General features: G+C 45.6%; 1 protein-coding gene across 1 annotated transcript in view; it reads right to left on the minus strand.

Annotated features, from left to right (window-relative positions):
• The window catches only part of WIF1 (Wnt inhibitory factor 1), a 34,175-nt gene extending 18,972 nt beyond the window's left edge, over positions 1–15,203 (minus strand). Inside the window, exons 1-2 of the mRNA XM_015855600.3 lie at positions 15,028–15,203; positions 14,803–14,942 (exon numbers count right to left, since the gene is read on the minus strand). Coding sequence (XP_015711086.1) covers positions 14,803–14,942; positions 15,028–15,160 — 273 coding nt within the window. The 5' untranslated portion in view covers positions 15,161–15,203. The remainder of the gene's footprint in view (positions 1–14,802; positions 14,943–15,027) is intronic.
• Between the last annotated feature and the right edge of the window lie 4,777 nt (positions 15,204–19,980).

Genomic DNA, 19,980 nt, shown 5'->3' on the forward strand with positions numbered 1-19,980 from the left:
GTCTTTGGGTGATATGGAAAATGGGAGAGTACTTGGTCATCTTGAGCTGATACTTCCTCTTGTTAAACTCTGAGTTCTGGAAGTTCTACCATGTGAAGAGCTCATTGAAAACCCACCTGAGACTGGAATTCGACTTGGCAGAGAGGGTGGGGTTCTAGAAGGACGCCAGTGAAAAACAAAAACCCTCAGGAAGGCATTACTTTGAAACTCATCTTTGCATGCAGCAAAAAGCAGGCTGCCTGAGACACGTTGCCAAAGAAGTGCCAATCATCATAGAATCATAGAATAGGATGTTCTGAGTTTAACAGCCCCACAAGGATCACTGAGTCCAACTCAAGGACCACCCAACACTCAAATCATATTTCTGTCTGTTAACCCATTGCTAGTCTGCTAATGAAATACAGCATTGGTGCAGGTTGGAGTCAGCCCGTTGATGCAGAAACAACATGGGGCTGAGGCTTGGAGTGCAGAGTCATGCTCCCCAGTACTGGCATCTCAGAAAGCAGCACATGGACAAACAGATTAAATTCCAAACAATTTCCAGGTAAGTACAAGTACGCTGTTGCAAAGGCATGTAGAATGCAGTTCTTAAAAAACAAAGTCAGATTACACTGATAGCTATTCATTGCAGGAAGATCAGATCTTTCTTACTCCTCCCTTACCTTGCTTTACTCTGGAGCAAATGAGAAAGGAAGAAAGCAAAACAGGTTTGATTCTCTCTTTTAACGGGTTTCCCATAACACATTTTATTCCTGCTTCTCTAGTTACTTTCCAATTAAAAGAGACAAAGTCACTGAGGTTTTGATAAATATATACAGCTAACTACATTTTGAAGGTCTTTAGCAAGGAATGAACAGTATGAACCAGGCTGGAATGCATATATATGCCCTACAAATTGTTTCTTACCATATCTTATGTATGAAAATAGAATCTCTCTTCAATGGGGGAGATAAGCAAGCAGCACACAGAAAGAAGAATTAGTATTTAGAGCTCAGATTTAAAAACCAGAAGATGCATAACCCTACACTGCCTTCAGATATTTGAGTACACACGTTGCTCCAGGATCCAGAGAATGAGTAAAAATTCTTCTGATAAAAAGTCATTTCTTGCTTTGGCGTAACAAGGGCTAGTTCAGTCTTTAGCCACCAGGCAAATGATCAGCGCTGTCCCCAGAAGGGATTTTATGATCAGAGATGTTCAAAATGCCAATTTCCTAGTGCTAATGAAAAAGGGGGAAATGAGGAAATCATTGCTGCTCCTTAGGGGGAAAAAATGTACATATACACACACACTATCTAATCACATTAGATCCGAACAAAATAACGTTGTACAAGTCTGCTGTCCAAACCTGAGACACATCTGCACAGCTCCATCTACACTAAGAATAAACTTTCAGGTTATTTTCTTCCCCTCACAGCTTGAAAGATAAATGAGAACCTGGGCTGGCTGGTCCTGGGGCTGCATTTCTGCATACATTACAGATGGTTTGCAGTTTCAGGCTCTAGATAGATTTATTTGTAACTAATAGATTAGCCTCATTCCTTTCAGATAATGTAAAATATTTTCAATAAAACCTCCACAATTAGGGAAATGATTGCACTAACAAGTATTTAGTCTAGTTTCGATGGAGGTCTGAGAAAATGCTACGTTTAATTAAACAGAATCTTTTCTAAAAGCACAAATGTAAACCTTAGAGATGGTGGCTCACCCGATGTGATGAGAGAAAGTTCACAGTCGGAGAATAGGCTAATCCTCCCCTTGCACAGTGGTAAACATGGTTAATGCACACAGCATCATTCTGGCCAGGCTTCAAACTCCCAACCCTTTGTTCTTAAGCCTTCCAGGACAGCTTTGAAGTGGAGGATAAAGCTCCTCTAGCACACCATTACCAAAGAACAATCTTCTGATTATGATCTCATGAAAGTGTAATCAATAACTTACACAAGTTAAAAGCGTGGCAAACAGCAAAGGTCACGTAATTGGACCTTTATTGAGTCCATGTGTTTCAGTCTTGGCTTTAGCTGGCACTCCTGTATCATTAGTATCTCTCTCCAAAACATAAGCAATGATCTGCCTTGAAAATTATGAAATCTCACAGCAGCTTCTGTCAGACTGGAGACCTTCCAGGGTCTCAGAGGGTGATGCTTCCACTTGCATGTGTCTCAGAGAAATGAAGTTTGCAGCACCTCTGGAGGTGAGGCTTTGTTGATTGCTCAGTAGATAGTGGCTTCTGCTTGTATTCCAAGCAAGTGTGTAAAAGTTAGGGTGAATTGGTTTCAAAAACAAACAAACAAACAAAACAGCTCTTTTCAGACTGCTTGTTAGAAATACTTCCCTGACACTCCTCTTTTAATGTCTTCTGTGTGGGTTTTAAATGTCCCTTTGTGAATATTCATTTTGCTCTTATTTTATAAGCTGCCGTTCACCTAAGGAAATTCTAGATACTACCATGAAAGAACTAAATTCATTATTTAAATAGAACCTTTGATCAATATATGAAAAACAAACAAATGAAATCCTGCGTGTGTTTCACAGAATCATAGAATGGCTTGGGTTGGAAGTGACCCCAATATCACCAAGTTCCAACCCCCCTGCCACAGGCAGGGCCACCAACCTCCAGATCTGGTACTAGACCAGGCTGCCCAGCGCCCCATCCAACCTGGTCTTGGACACCTCCGGGGATGGAACATCCACAGCCTCTCTGGGCAGCTGTGCCAGCACCTCACCACTCTCTCTGTGAAGAATTTTCCCCTAACATCCATTTGCTGTGTACCTGAGATGACCCTGATTTGCTTATTGAGATAAGACTTCAGTCTGTGGACATAAATTACTGTAATATTTCCTTGTACCACACAGGCCTCCATATAGTTACAGCCTCTATAATTACACATCAATGTAAGATGAGCTTAACTTCATCATAAAGCAGGGAAGTATTGCCTTACCCCAGTTTCTGGTCAGGAACTGAAGTTTCTGCACATAATTTTTCTGTCTTTACAACGACTGTATAGGCAGAGTCTGCACAGCTCCTGGCTGAAAGCAGGGCTGCCATGATCAGGGTAGTTCTTCACTTGAGGAATGGGACAAAAACTGGGAGGAGTGATATCAGTCAGGATAAAGTTGAGCTCCCAGACAAACCCTTCACATAAACTTGCAGGAACAAACCCTGCTCCAAAGCACATGAAGTTCATTTTGTGAAACCAACATCCTGCTAGGTGTTTTCATTCTGAATGATGTGACCTATAAAAGCAGAATCAATCCTGGCTGCGAGGGCGAGCAGCTGAGAGATCACTGGAAGGATGCTGTGCAGAGGCCCTAGCCCTGTTTTTTGTTAGAGAAAAAAGCTACTGGGAGAGTTCAGCTGAAAAACCAAAGGGATTTTGGTGACAGCAGAAAACTTTGCTTTGAGGTAACTCCCTGCATCTGGGATTAAAGAGTTCCCCTGAGACTGAGAGCTGCAGCTCATTCCTTGGCACAGAGCTATGGTGAACCTGGTCTGCTGCTGCAGGCTGAGGCAAACTGTCCTTTCTGTCACTCACTAAGTCCCTGATGTGACAGTCCATCACCTCTACCAGAGTCAGAGCTGTTGGAGGCTCTCCAAATTCCCCCAGACAGCCTTTATTGACTGAATGAAGTGGGTGGCTCTTTGCTGAGTGTGGTCCAAGTGCTTTCAGGAACACCAGCATAGAGCAAAGTACTGCAAACACTGTTGAGCTGTGAGACTGGCTCTCCAAACCTGTACTATGTTGCTGTGGCCCTGCCCTCCTCACATATGACTGTGGGCTGAGCTACCCAAGATGGACAAGGTAACACTCAATCACTTCTTTTTGTATGGTTAGTCTTCAGCCAGACCAACTTCCTGAGTGGCCACATCTGTGCTGGCACAAGAAGGAATGGGATGGGATGAGGTGGGATTAGATGGGATGAGATGAGATGAGATGGATGGGATGGGATGGGATGGGATGGGATGGGATGGGATGGGATGGGATGGGATGGGATGGGAAAAAAAAACTGGATGGTTTCAGCTGATGGTCTGGCTAAAACCACAGTGGAACCATGCTGGAAGGGAGGCAGTGTTCCCTTACCAAGTGTTCTTATAGTAAACTAAGGTTTCATTATCCTAGAAAGTGGGAGAAACAAAGCTGAGAACCATCAGCTAGGAAGTTTCTCCAGTCCAGTGCTGAAATCAACAGAACATGCTCCCAAATAAGACATGCACATTCCTGGTGCAACTGTAGGCACGATGAAAACATGAACAATCCATACATATGATTCTGCCCTCAGAAATATGAACTTGTTGCTGTTCATCAAGGATGTACATTGGGAATGGTTTGAGTTGACTCATGTTTGTCATACTTCTAACCTTAAGGCAGTGCTTACTAACAGGTTTCTTTGGAGCAGCAGCACTGGATTCCAAAGGCGGTCCCAAAATGTGGTGTGGGAGCTGTACTCTGTGTGGAACACAGCATACCCCTCAGCAAAGTGACAAACAGAATGGGTACTTGGAGAACAGAGTGGACAAGTGCACCGGACCAGGTGATCATGAGGGTATGTCAGCTGCCAGGTGTGCTGAACCAGAAGGCTTTTGTGATGGTGCAGGCTGTGACCTCTCTCAGCCGAAGATGATGCTACATCAGCACAGAGCCTCAGGCGGTGCGCGCAGCATAGGGGCTCCCTCGTGCGGATCTGAAGGCAAAGGCTGGGCAGACTTTGGAAATCTGGCTCATTCCGCCAGCCAGGGACATCAGGATGCTGATACACAGCAAGGTGTGCAGCTGCAAACTGTACAGTCCAGAACACGCAGAGGCCTGGGGGAAATATGTTTGCCCATAAAGGCCAACTGCCTTAATTTAAGAGCTTGTTGCTGTACCTTTCAGTTGTGCCTAACGAATGAGTTAGAGGTGGCAGAAAGGGGAATGCCACAGCTTGCTGACTGCAAGAGTCATTAGAAAGGTTTTTAGGGAACTGTATAGGGAAGAAAACTCTCGAGCCCAAACCACAGTGGCCATATGCAAATACCCATCCTCATTTCCAAAGTCAGACTTTTAAATTAGTAGAAATCTGTTTTTGGAAAACAGATTATTTATTTGTAGGGTATTAATATAGTTTAAAAGACAACACACGAACAATGCTCTTCAACAAGAAGGTGCATTTTCCACATTATACTTAAAGACATGTATAGGTATTAACTGTGTTTTCAATGGGTGGTTTATACACACATTTTCCTTTTATAAAGGGATGTTTTCAAACATTTTTTAAGCATTGAGTGTGTCAGTAGCTCATATTGTTCTTACCAGAAACATCACTTGGACTTTACTGTAGGAACCAATGTAAGCACACCATTACTGGATCTTTCTTGGCTTATCTTTGAGTTTGTAATCAGAGATGAAAGCCAGCTTCACCTAAACACCTCTTTGCTGCTTGACTATTGTCACAGTAGTGCTTGTGTATTGAAATTAAAATGTCCTGTGAATGTGTCCTATCATTTTCACTGAAGGGTAATGGTTGTCCCTTTCTTTCTACCATTCACAAAACTCACTTTCTGCTTCCCACTGCTCATGAGCCTGCAGGCCTGGGGATGTGCCTGGGTATGCCCCATCCCCTGCTCTAAGCCAGGAAGGAAAGAAAGACCTTTCTGCAGTTACTGTGTCCTCCTGGACAGTAACGGGGAACAAGTGAAAAAACAGAGAGAGAATTTGCTCTTGGAGCTGTTGGGGATGGGGAGAGGTAGGGAAACAGATTTCATGAGAACCTGCAGAGCTTCACGCTCTGTGCCTCCAGGTAACTGTGCGCTCAGCTGGCAAACTCTAGGAGTCCTTCATCTTGTTAAATATTTCCCTGTTAATCTAACTGAATGAACTTATACTAATTAATCACACTTTACAGGATGAGAAAACCTCACTTTTGGATGCATAAAGCTCTTATATAAACAAGTTAAATACTCTAGTAATGTTTTAAACGTTGCAACTCCGCTGTTTGTGGCTACAGGCCCAACTACCTGCATTTTGCCACTCCCTCCTCTGGGATAGAACCCAGAGGTCTGTTGTCCCCGAAGACAAAGGTCCCTGCCTTGAATGTGTCAAGCATGGAGCTGCTGGCAGCTACTCAGTGTATGGGTGGTTTCATAAGGAAAAACATAAATTTGGTTCAACCTGCACACTCCATGGACTCCGTTTCAACAGTTCAATTTATTTCCCAGAACCTCTGCGAGAAAGAGAACTGGCTAAGGCTCAAACCTGGAAAAATGAAAGCAGTGTTTACTGAAGTTTAAAGGAACGCACTGAAGGTGGTACTTGTGCTGAAGCTGCTCAGTGGAGGTGATTATTTGCCTATGTGGTTTTTAGTCTCAAATTCCTATTGACTATATCAATATTCACAAATTTACAAGTTCAGAGTGAGTAAATAATATTTTGGTAAGTCTATCTCCTCCTGCTCATCAAAAGGTTGTGATCTCACTCTGCCTTCCTCATGTTCTAAGGAAAATACCCACATTCATAATGGCAGAACTGCAAGCCCTGAACTGGTCCTAATGGCCATGACGGCCCAAGACCTGTTGCCTTTCCCCTGCAGCTGCTGCTGCAAGGGCTGCCTCTATTGCTCTGCTACTGGGTTCTCTGCTTGGGCACCCGGAGCTGGTGACAGGTCTTCTCATTAGTGGGTTGCTGTTTGGGGAGTTTGTTTTCCCTGGTGCTGGGCCAAAACCTGCGGCTGAGAGATTGCCAGGTTTGATGTCAGGCATATTTATTTCCCTTAGCATCAGTTGGATTTTGCTAGCTGTTTACCCGGGCTAAGGGGTAACTTCAGAGGATTTGTGGGACCAGTTCTGAAAGCAGTGTTTGGTCTCTAAGTTATTGATGGAAGCAGTTGGCAGTGATGGAAGCAAATTCTGGAGCAGCTGTAAGGTAATTGCCCACTTCTCCTTGTATGGCCAAAGAAGCTGGATTCCATCGGCTGGTTACAAAACAAAGCACACTTTCATACATAGATGGAAAAAAAAAATCAGAGTTTTTCTTGTTTGGTTGAAACAAATCCATCTCAAATCTCTGTAAACCTTTACTAAGGCATTTCTATCCCACAAGTTTCTCTCCTGCAAGTCAGACAGACTTGTCAGGCCAACTCCTCCTTAGCATTTCTTTGCAGCTGAGTGGTCTCCTATGGATGGACTTTGAATGAGCAAATACTATGGTGGATTTCAGGAATCATAGATCTATAAAGACTTCTCAGTGGCATCATACAACAGGATTACTGTCTTTGCTTCATTTACAATACTTTTTTCTGAGGCAGACTTTGGTTTGCTTCTTTGCTGTGATTGTACAAGCCAGTCTCGGATTTGTGATAGAGCCCAGCTTGATTTGTGTTAATGGTAAGTTTACTTTGACTTTAGGAAAGCTTTCAACACAGTTTCTACCGAAGTCTCCACAGAAAAAGTGAGAAAGTGGAACTGATGTTAAGTGGATGGTGAGGGGTGCTGCTCCTTGCCTGGATTTTAATGGGCTGTGATCAACAGCGTGAAGTCCAACTGGAGACCAGTCAGTAGTGGTGTACCTCAGAGGTTCACACCAGGTCTCACACTGCTTAGCATCTTCATTAATAACCAGGATGTTGTGACAGAGTACATCCTTGGCGAGTCTGCAGATGATACATAACCCAGAAGGTATGCTAGAGGATCGTGTTCCATTCAGAGAGACTTCACCAGGCTGCAGAAATGGGCTGACGGGAACCTTGTGAAGTTCATCCAGGGAAAGTACAAATCCCTGCATGAGAGGAGGAGCAACTCCATGCATCATGAGCCAGCAGTGTGCCCAGGTAGCCAAGAAGGCCAATGGCATCCTGGCTTGTATCAGGAATGGTGTGGTGAGCAGGACCAGGGAAGTCATCCTGCCCCTGTACTCAGCATTGGTGAGGCCTCACCTCGAGTACTGTGTTCAGTTTTGGGCACCTCAGTACAGAAAGGACATGGAGGTGCTGGAGCAGGTGCAGAGAAGGGCAACAAGGCTTGTGAAGGGCTTGGAGAATATGCCCTATGAGGAGAGAGTGAAGGAACTGGGGCTGTTCAGTCTGAGGAAAAGGAGGCAGAGGGGAGGCCTTATTGCTTTCTTCCAGTATCCGAAAGGAGCCTACAAGTGAGAGCAGGGCTGGTCTCTTCTCACTGGTGACAGGACAAGGGGAAATGGCCTCAAGTTGAGCTAGGGGAGGTTTAGGTTGGATATCAGGAAAAACTTCTTTAGAGAAAGGGTTGTTAAGCACTGGAATAGGCTCCCCAGGGAGGTGGTTGAGTCACCATCCCTGCATGTGTTTAAAAACCATTTGGATGTGGTGCTCGGGGACATGATTTAGTGGAGGGCTGTTAGATGGGGTAGTGTGGTTGGGTTGTGGTTGGGCTTGATGATCTTTAAGGTCTTTCCGAACCTGATCAACTCTATGATTCTACGATCAGTATGCACTGGGGGCTCCCCACTATAAAACAGATGGTAGAAAAGGAGATGGGGGTGCTGATGGACACCAAGATAACCACAAATGATCAACATATCTGTGTGGCAAAGAAGGCCAACACCTCCCGGGATGCATAAGGAAGAACACTACCAGAAAGCTGGGGGGTGATTTTTCTTCTCTGTTCATTCTTGAAGAGATGCTCCTGGAGCGTTGGGTCCAGGTCTGGGCTATCCAGTAAAAGAGAGGCATGGATATACTGGAGGGAGTCCAGCAAAGGGGCACGACGGAATAGACACCTAACAGAATTCTGAAGGCACGTCTGTTTTTGTCTATTTTTCTCTTTCTTCTATAAAGTAAATGTAAAGAAAGAGGTTAATCTTCTGCAGGTTCTTCTATAATCTGATGGGTCTCATTAGAGATCTGTAGGGCCAGTGCACAGCCAGAGGCCCCACAGGGCTGCCAGCTCACACAGACCAGCTGCCAGGATGCCACCCATGGGGAAAATGCCTCTGACCTCAATGCATGCATGCTCCCTGAACTGCTCTATACAATTGGCTAGGATCAAATTGTCACAGATAGACCAGAAGCTTTTTGGGCATGGGTTTGACAATATACTGTATGAGAAGAGTCAGTCTTTCATTACATTATTTTATTGTATTCACAGCTTATTATAACCAAGATCTCAAAATGTCAGTCTCCGTCAACCAAACAGCAGAGAAAAATACATTAAGTTGACCACACGTTCAGCAGCTTTTCCAAAATATGATTTATAAAACCTATTTACATAACAGAAAATCCCAATAAAACTATCTTCTCATGCCCCCAGATAGCTACTGAACTTTATACACATCACTCACTGCAAAGAACACTGTATGTTTTGTTATGGAAAGAATAAGGATTTCAATGCAGCTGACATTGCTGCTATTCTTCACTGCGCATTTTGGGTGACTGCATTTTCCACTACGTTTGGGTTGCATTATGATGCAGTAAGGAATTTGGCCACAAATAAACAGTTACAGTTCCCTGAGCCTTAAAAAGGAAACAAACAAAGAATTAAACAGCAAACTGATACGGGTTAACAGCAAAATAAAAAATAAACTAAATAGCATGTTTTAGAAAGTGGATGAAAAAGGGGGAAAAAAAAGGAGATAAAGAATGAACAAACCTTGATAAGCTAAATATTAAGCTGCAATAAATCAAATAATTATTTGTGATAGATTTTCTTGGGAGCTGTCAAAATATTAGTTCATTTTTTCATTAAATTCTTCAGAGCAGACAGCTGTCAAGTCAATGAGGCTAACAGATGAAAAAGGTGCAAAGGAAAACCCATTGAAAAAGACGGGAGAGCGCACAAAAAAAAACCTGAATAAATGTTTTGCATATATATTTATGAATGAAAAGGATGGTAAATTGCTACACCAAAGCTTTGCTTTATGAAGCTTAAGGAAATGTTTCAAACTGAAGCTTCTTGGGGCTGGGGAGAAGGAGGGGAATAGTAACTAAATGCGTGAAACTGATGGTGTATCCCAGGGTTTTGAGGTGCTCAATACTATACTGCAGAAATCCCAGCTGTGGGGATAAAACTTACTCAACCAGCCTTGGTATCAGAGGAACATGGAAAGAATCATGCCAATTTTTGCATAATGCTCCAGTGAGGACTTGGAAAGCTAAGTCTGAAATCTCTCCTGAAAGAAAGCAAAACAGCAAAACACAGCATCCAGGGAAGACACAGCAGAGCATTTCCAGGGACCCATCAGAGCTTACCAAGTAGAGAGTAATGACCTGGTCGGTGCTGCCCAGCTGAGTTTCTAGAGTGCTCTTGTCATTGTCTCATACCAAAGCCCCCAAAAGGTGTAATGAGATAAGGAGGTCCTCTGGTAGGTTTGTAACTGGTGACAGCTGGCCAGTTCTAGAAATGCTCCATGAGTCATCAGCTCTTGTAGTGAAAAGAGTTGACCATGGCATTTCCAAGAAAGCCAGACTATTCAAAATACTGATAACAATTGTAGAAGAGAGGATTTATAATGAGTTTGCAAAGTTTCCTAATATTAGGCAGCTCACAGCTGTCTGTGAAGAGGTTATGATGACACTCAATGGCAGGCTGGTAGGATCATAGGTGAGAATAAGCGTTGAAAAACAAGAAGAGACACACAGAGGGAAAGACAATGTGAAACATAATGAGGTACTTTAAATCAACTATTAGTATTACCCAGGAAGGAACACCCTGATGATTATGGCTGGTTCCTTGGCAAGATCAGCCTCGTGATCAGTATGGTCAAAAAGAGAAATGGACAATGAGCATCTTATAGGGATGCTCTAGAAAACAAAATGGAAAACAGTCTCATACCTTTACAAGCCTAGTGGGCTCATAGCTTGAATACTGAGTTTAAGTTTGAGAAGCCTTCCTTAAAAATACACAGGTGATACAGAAATCTGCCTAGGGAAGATTCAGAGAAGGGTAAGAAAAAGAGTCAGAAGAATGGAGAGATCTGTAACACAAATGACTGAGTTTGGGACACCTCAGGGTGGTACTGGGAAGTTCTTTGGGACACCTCAGACAGATAATTGCATTCAAAGCAAACAGAAAAGCAGTGTTTCACACAGCACACACAGAGATGTACAAGGCACTTGTTTCTGTGCCCGTCTCCTCCCAGCCAAGCCACAACACAGAAGATACAAAGCCCTACACCCAAACCTGCCTCCATTTTCCATGCTAAATGTTCTTCCTGTACTCCGTTTTTCCAGCTACATGGTGGATGGCTGTGGATCAACCCACAAGATATTGACTAGCTTTGGACATCCATGTCCCAAAACCCAACCTTTTAAAGATCAACTTAGTCATCCTGTTGTGGATCACATCCACTCCATGTTGTGTTCATTCCATAAGACCACGATGAATGAACCACCCAGGAGAGAGCAGTATCAGCCAGAAAACATGAGGAAGCTGATGCTGATGTTGCCTTTGTGGTATCTCTTTATGAGAAATGTTCAAAATTGTCTAAAAACTGAACTGTTCCATTAAAAAGTATGGAAGAATTACACCGAATGGAAGAGGAGGCTCCTTGGGTGGATCGGAAAACACCATTTCTGAATTGATAGCAATATGGGGAGGCAAATCCAAACCTCAGCACAGCACAGAGCCTTGGAGCTCGGGGTATCCTGTTTGTTCCAGTGCGTTTCAACCGTTATGTTGTATGGTGCAACAACTACTGTAAAAGTAGTGAAAATATTTTACTTCTTAAGGGTTTTTTTTTGTTGTTGTTGTTAAAAATATATTAGAATATTTATAGAAAGGACAAACAATGAAAATCTTGAAGAATGGTTTATTTAACACAGCTTTAGACTGCTGTGTAAAGAGAATAATTGTGTAGTTTACACATATACCACGTAAATTACTATGGAAACCAGATGTCGCTTACACGACAAGGTGCCTTGTAACTCATCTCTGCTGAGCAATAAATTCCCCTTTTACTTCTTGGCAAAACTCTGAGAAACGTTCCTGCTGTTTTCTATCAGCAGATACAACAGATGGCTGGCACATGCCTGCTTTGCTAAGTGAAGTGGGATCTCTACAGCATTACTTTGATCCCTGGTGGCATGTCTACAACACTGAGATGCAAAATACCACAGCTGAACAGAATCTAAATATTAAAGGTTTGGAGCAGCGCGCTCGATACGTGAGCCCCCTGTCTGAAAATCATGCTCACAGTGTGTAAACATCTTCACATTCCACATTGGAATTCTGGTACAGAGGTCTGAAAACAAAGTATTTCCTCTGTTTGGTGACATGAAACCACAGTGAAGGTACTACTGTAAGTCCCAGGAGCGCAGGTTTATGCAATTGCCTTGACCCAATTTCCAGAACAGCCCTACTTTTATTAGGAAAATAAATGAATTGTGAGTATTGCACATTTTCTAAGCTGAAAAGGATCACTGGAATCAGTGGGTATGAATAAGATTTTTATGAAAAGTTTGGCAGTCACTCTGAAAAAAAGCTTCCTTTGAAGAAATGTACGTTTTGAAATCCACCATTCTTTGTTTTTTTTTTGTTTACCAAGTAAATAAGAACGCTTGAAGGAAGCAGTTTTGCAACACCGCTGCCTTAGAATCTGTGGTTTATTAGCTTTCCTTGGGACAGGGAAACAAAACTCCTGGCATCATTGGGTTTCCATTTGATCTTCATGGTCAGGCTATGCCTCAGTAAAATAAGGTAATTTCAGAGATGTCATGGTGCTATTTGGATTTGACGATCACATTGCTGAGATCAAGAGCTGGAATTACTGAACTTCCCCGAGGTCCATTTCAATATACAGAAATGCTGAAGAACGTACTCATAGAATCATAGAATGGCCTGGGTTGAAAAGGACCACAGTGATCATCCAATTTCAACCCCCTGCTATGTGCAGGGTCACCAACCACCAGAGCAGGCTGCCCAGAGCCACATCCAGCCTGGCCTTGAATGCCTCCAGGGATGGGGCATCCACAGCCTCCTTGGGCAACCTGTTCCAGTGCGTCACCACCCTCTGAGTGAAAAACTTCTTCCTAACATCTAACCTGAACCTCCCCTATCTTAGTATAAAACCATTCCCCCTTGTCCTATCACTATCCACCCTTGTAAACAGCTGTTCCCGCTCCTGTTTATACACTCCCTTCAAGTACTGGAAAGCCACAATGAGGAGATACTGATGATATCTATCATCTCTCCCTAAGAGGTGGGCATCTTTACACTTTGCTCATTGCTATCAATAACAGCTTTAACTCCAGGTTTAAGGCCAGGCTGGATGGGGCTCTGGGCAGCCTGAGCTGGTGGGTGGCAACACTGACCATGGCAGGAGGTTGGAACTGGGTGCGCTTTAAGGTCCCTTCTGACCAAAGACATTCTGTGATTCCTGTATGCACTCAGAAGTCTGCTATCTGCAGACCCAAAAGGGCTCTGGCTATTGATAGAGTACGTAGCATATACAAGGGCTGCTCTGAAAGAAATGCCTCCTATTTTGCTACGTTGGCCCATTATGCCAGAGGTAGATGCTGGTTGTACTGCAGTAGAGACTGAACCTTCCCACCAATAACCCGTTCCATTCTGTTGCTGTGACAAATGACAGCAGAGGGGGCACTCTGACACAATGGCATCTGACATGGAAATGTGGGTGAAGCAAAGGTGTGGCACTGAAAAGCCAGGAAATGGCTGCTTTGCAGGAAGCAGTGTAGCACTTGGGTACCTTGCATGCCTTCATTCTGTCAAAGATTACTTCTGGTTTTGCTTTTTCTTTCCCTTCCTGTCCTCTCCTCACCTTGTCTTCTCCTTCTCCCATCCTTTCCCAGATTCCAGACAGAACTGTTCCACCAGAATAAAGGTGGTGCTTTCCTGAATGCTGGGGAACATCTAAGTACCTTTATATTTAAAAACTAAACAACACTGAGATAAAACCTGTTAGCACCTACAGTCTCATTTCTTCTCTTTAAGAAATACTGGAAATTCTGGAGAAATTCTATTCTCTTTGCCACAAGTAATTGCTATCCTGTTCTACTTGCAACACTGCTGTGGGCACTTTCCAACTAAGATGCATGGAACTGGTACGTTGAGAAGTGCTTTTGTCCTGTGAGCTGCAAAAACACTCATGTCCCTTCACTCAACACTTTTGTCCCTTCACTCTTGTCCCAACACTCTTGTCCCTTCTCATCAGGTACAGGTTCAGGTGGCATGGGGACAATGATCATCTGCTTTCCATGGAGGATAAGGAGAACTGCAGGTAACAGGAAACTCTACTTGAATGTCTCTAAGGGACTGCAAAATCCAACAGGTTTGTCACCAGGAAGGGTGCGTTCACACAGCCAGAAACACAGCCATGGTGGTGAAGCTGCCTTAGGCTGAATCACACACTCTGGCAACACTGACTATTTGAAGATACACACAGGTTCATCTTTACCCAGCTCTTATAGACGGTATGTAATAAAATACAACATCAGCGTTCGACCTTGTAAAACGACTCATTTTATCCAGGAGATGTTCTGTCCCCATGCTAACCCAGGCTCACATCCCAGCTTTACTTGGGCTGCCAGCAGCCCAACTACCTGCGTGTGCTCATGCAAACACGTCGCGCGCTCCTCTCTGCTTCAACACAAGAATCCGCACGGAGATGCGTGGCTCTAAACACACAATTTCGCGATGCAAACTGGCAAACAGAGGGTAACCTCTGCTTACCGGCACCCCCGGAGAGCGGTAAAAGGACGAGCCGCGCTGAACGCCCGCACGCCGACGGAAGGTGCCCACCCCCGCCCCGCCGGTACAGCCGCTCCGGGGCCGTCCCCGCTTCTCAGCGCCCCGTCGGGGCAACCAACCTCTTGTCCGGAGGTGCCCCCGCCCGCACCTACCCGTCCCGTAGCCTGCCAGCTGAAGTTCATGGCGTGGATGCTGACGGGGATGGCCGGCATCCTCTGCTGAGCTTTCCTGAAGTCGTGAGTGAACGGGGCCATCTTCCCCTCGGACACGATCAGGATGTCCTCCTCGAAGCCTGCGGATTGCAGAGGGTGCGATGCGCGGTGCCGCACGGCCGCGGGAGCCTCACCATCCTCCCTCCCTCCCTCCCGCCGTCTTACCGATGAGGACTCGCGCTTGCTGCGCGTCGATCCACAGGTACAACGTGTCGGGCTGCCTGGCCGCAGCCCGCACCCCGCACAGGCTGAGCGCCCCGCACAGCAGCGCCGCGCACAGCCGCCCCGCCGTGGCCATGCTCCGCTGCCGTCCCGCTGCCGGCCCCGCTCCGCCGCCCTCTGCCGCTGCGAGACGCCACCCGCGGGCGGGGACGGGCGGGGCGGGGCGGGGCGGGGACCTCGCCCGCGGGAGCGCTCCTTATGTGTTATTTCCTAAGGAAGTTTCATGCTCGTTTGTTATTTTGCTTGTTCTCTCCAAGCTGAAGCCAACAGGGATGGATAAAGTCTGGATGAGTCCCTGAGTGTCCCCGCGTGGCGCTACGGAAGGATCCGCGACCGCTCGCACGAGTGGAAACGGTGATGGCCGAGTCCTTCCATCAGTTCTGTTTGGTTTTATTATTTCAGCCGAGCTGCTAACAATGATTCCCTCCACGACCCGCGGCTCAGCACACGAGAAACACACGCGTTTCCCTAAGGCGTGCACGCATCACAGCATCACAGAATGGACCGTGTTGGAAGGGACCTCAAGGATCACGAATCTCCAACTCCCCGCCACATGCAGGGCCACCAACCTCCACATTTAATAGTGTACCAGGCTGCCCAGGGCCCCATCCAACCTGGCCTTGAACACCTCCAGGGACGGGGCACCCGCAGCCTCTCTGTGCGTCCTGTCCGCACACACGCGGACACAATCGCTCACCCGGGGCTAAGAGAGCCCCGCTCCCGATCGCTGTGCCACCCCCGTGCCCCACCGCCCCTCTCGCCCCAGTGACCGCCCCCGGCCTCCGGCGGCTCCCGTGACGAGGCTGCCCCCTGGCGGCCGACATCCCCGGCCGGGACGCTCCTTCGCAGCTTCACCGACGGTCTCTCCGCGGCTGATCATCCAGTTTCAACCCCCCTGCTATGTGCAGGGTCGCCAACCACCAGACCAGGCTGCCCAGAGCCACATCCAGCCTGGCCTTGAATGCCTGCAGGGATGGGGCATCCACAGCCTCCTTGGGCAACCTGTGCCAGTGCATCAGCACCCAGTGTGTAAAATACTATGTTCCTGTATGAGCATTAATGGGGTTAATGTTAGATTCAGAACCCTGTGAGGCTGCTAGTAATGTTAATTTTCTTATTTCTTCATCAACTCGCTCTCTTCTAGCCCTTTTCTGACTGCCTCTGTTACTTCAGTCCATCTGGGTTTAACAGCCTCCTTCAGTCCTGCAGAGGGTACTGCAGAGAAAGTCAGATGATCCTGGCAAAATGAAAAATAAAAGGGGAGAAGGGGAGAAAAGCAGATATGAGGAAGTTTCTACTTTAGCAATGGCAAAGAACATGGAGTGCAGAATCATAGAATCATAGAATGGCTTGGGTTGGAAGGGACCTTAAAGCCCACCCAGCTGCATCCCCATTGCCATGGGCTGGTTGCCACCCACCAGCTCAGGCTGCCCAGGTCCCCATCCAACCTGGCCTTGAGTGCCTCCAGGGATGGGGCACCCACAGTGCAGCTGTGCTACAGCTTCACCGTCCTCTGCGTAAAGAATTTTTTCCTAACATCTAACCAAATCCTTCTTTTGCAAAATTATTATTGTATTGTATGTAATACAGTGGAAAAGAAGCCTGTTTTATGCAAGTTGCTTTACTTATGACATCAGATTCAGAAGGTTAAACATCTACATATACTGGAGGAGGTAACGGGCAGATATGATACCTATAGATCTCTGAAGAGGAGTGAAACGTGTGAGAGCTGTGTGATTTGTGCCTGAATGTGGCTGTTCAAAGGGCTCCAATGCTTGTCTCATACACAAGAGAGTAAGAGCTCAACTTCTGCAGCCCTGAAATCATGCAAGTTCCACTGGTCTGTGACTTGCTTAGCAAGAAGGCTTTATTTGCTTGCAAAGCCAAGGTTAAATCTAATCACATTTCTCAGAGATAGAATCAAAAAGCACACTGAAAGTTTTTAGGAGCGTTCTCAGAAAACTGTAGCCAATGTCTGAAAGGTCTGTCACCTTAATATGGCTTTGGGAGCAGAATACAATTTACATTGTCCTCCCATGATAAGGAAGGACAGACACGGGGAGGGTTACAGATGCCACAGCCTCAAATTGTGCCTTGCTTATGGTAAAGAATGCAAAAGCAAAGTAGGAAAAGATCACCTTAGGCCATATGTTTCCCTCTGGCATCAAACTGCACAAGTGAAGGAAATCATCCCCAAATCAGGTGGTTTTCAAACCACTTTGGGCAGCACAAAGGGAAGGGCTGCACAACCCCATTCACCTCTCTGTCACACCTCCCACCTTGTGCAAGGCTTCAGGGCAGCCAGGCAGCAGGGCCTTGACACAGAGCTGCAGCAGCACAATCCAGGTGTGGGGATGCCATCCAGGCCTCAGTGAAGGCAGCAGTAAAGCCAGCATTGCCAAATGGCAGCCCTGCCTGTCTTGCCACTCGTCCTGTTGACACGGGGTGCAGGTGCTGCTGAGACCACATCCCAGGCACCTCTCAGCTAAATCAGAGAGTGGCAGACATCAAACGTGGAGCAGGGCTGCCTGTGTCCCGGGTTTGTACAGGTTTTGGGTGGTTCATATGGCAGTGGGAGAGCTGCTAATGTCTCTGATCTTCCGTTCCTGATGTTATTATTTCATCTTTTTTTTCCCTATAATTCTGCAGTGCAAAGAATCCAGCTGCCTTTATCCCTGCAGCAAAACGTATAAAGGTTCCTTTGTTTTGCTGCTTTCCTCACTGTGCAGCCAGAGAAATGGGAATGTGTGACTGAGATATCTTCAAGGAGTGTTTTTTGGGAGTTCCAGTCAAGATCCATGTGCTGAAGTAGATCTGGAGCCCACAGCAACAAGAAGAACACGGAGCTATTGGAGAGCATCCTGAGGAGGGCCACAAAGATGAACACAGGGCTGGAGTACTTCTCTTATCAAGAAAGGCTGAAGGAGCTGAGCTTGCTTAGCTTGGATAAAAGAAGGCTCTGGGGAGACCTCACTGAAGCTTTCCAGTACTTGAAGTTAGCTTAAGAACAAAAGGGGTACCAACTTTTTACATGGTCTGATAGGACAAGGGGGAATGGATTTCAACTAAAACAGAGGATGTTTAGGTTAGATGTTAGGTGGAAATTCTTTACTCAAAGGGTGGTGAGGCACTGGCACAGACTGCCCAGAGAAGCTGTGCCTGCCCCATCCCTGGAGGTGCTCAAGGCCATGTTGAGTGGGATTCTGTACAGCCTAAGATGGTGGGTGGCAACCAGCCTATGGCAGAGGCATGGAACTGCCTTCCAACATAAGCCGTTCTGTGATTATGTGATACACTGAGCTACAAACAAAGCTAGATGGAGGAAAAAATTAACACAGTGAAGTCATCTGAACCAGCAGAGAACAATGCCATGAAAATAACGAACTCGTAATTAGGGCCTATTACACTCCTAACTGTGAAATATTCCTCCTCCAGCAAATTATTTTCTTCCACAGAATTTTTAATTTCTGTTCCCTGGGCATCCAAGTATCACTCTTTGTTTTCTATCTCATCGCATTCCTAGAATTTGCTAAGCTTAATTTCCCCCACAGGATGAAATGTATCGCTCAGTGACTTTCTGCTGCAGCATCACTTGGAGAGAAGCAAACCAAGAGGGGGTTTTCATGTGGGAGGAGGCACAGAGAACCAAAATATCTGTGCTGAGGGCAAAGGCTTTGCAGCCCTTTGGAAACGAAGGGCAAAGAGCTGGAGAACCAAATGCCAAGGGCTTTGATCCTGACATTCAGGGAAGAAAGCCATGGGAAGAAATGCAGTGCCAGACACAGGAGGACAGGGTGTCAGCAACTTCAAAACGCACAAAAGGATCTAATCAGCAAGAGGACAGGACATGCCTGGCACTGAACACAATAGCTGCAACACTTTTTAATCACATTAACCTTCTTCCACATTTATTCAATGACACGTCTGACAATTATCCAACCAAAATAGTGTATTCTGAGAAAAGAATAGACTACTGAATCTCTGCAGAGGTCTGGCACTGCTTCCTGCTGAGGTCAGTGGATATAGCAAGGGAATCTGAGGCTGTAATTGCAGCAGGCAGTGAGAGCAGGTGCCTGAGTGATGCATAAAGGGACTTGAGCCTCTCAGAGAGCTCAGCTCTGGATTTTTCACTCATTTTAATTCCTAGAGAAGGTTTGTGCAGTAGCCAAGATGCAGGAGCCTTGTTTCACAATGCAGAGAGCAAGCAAGACCCTTTTGGGGTCCAAACTACACAGGCAGCACCTGAAGTGAGCACAGCAATCTCTGAACATATTTATTAATGAATTGATGTTGTCTTTGCACAGCACGGTGCTGACTTGCAAAGTTCTTCTTGCACTCAGTACCCACAGTGAGGACTGTGGCTTTACCAAACAGGCTGAACAGAGTGAGGAGTCAGGTAACTGCAGTGAAGAAACCCAGAGACTGAGTGAAGGGGATAATGGAAGATCTGGAATTTGTATGTGTTCTCAGCAAGAGATAGCAGATACAGTACTACAGCATTACCAGGTGTCAAAGGGGGAAGAAATAATGTCAAATTGTGGAGCAGCTGGAAGTTAAAACTGAATTTTGAGAGCAACAGATGAATAAAGAAAGTGTTAAAATATATACATTCCTGCAATGGTATTTAGGGACTTTTGACTTTTGGGATGAGTTATTCAGAAAATCCTGACAACTGCAAATAGATGTAAAAGGGTCCAGACTTCCACAGTAAGCAGAAGGATGAGGGAACTCGTGCAGCCAACACAGTGTCAGTATGAATGATGTAAAATGATGCAAAAGGTGCTGAACAGTGCATAGTAAATCAGCTCCTAAGGGAAGGACTAAGGATTAATACGTCCTAAAGCATGGCTTTAATAAATGATAATTAAAATAGGAAATGCTCCAGAGAGACAGTAA

This window comes from Coturnix japonica, chromosome 1 (genome assembly GCF_054131305.1).
Source record: "Coturnix japonica strain WE chromosome 1, WE-NBRP24, whole genome shotgun sequence".
NCBI lineage: Eukaryota > Metazoa > Chordata > Aves > Galliformes > Phasianidae > Coturnix > Coturnix japonica.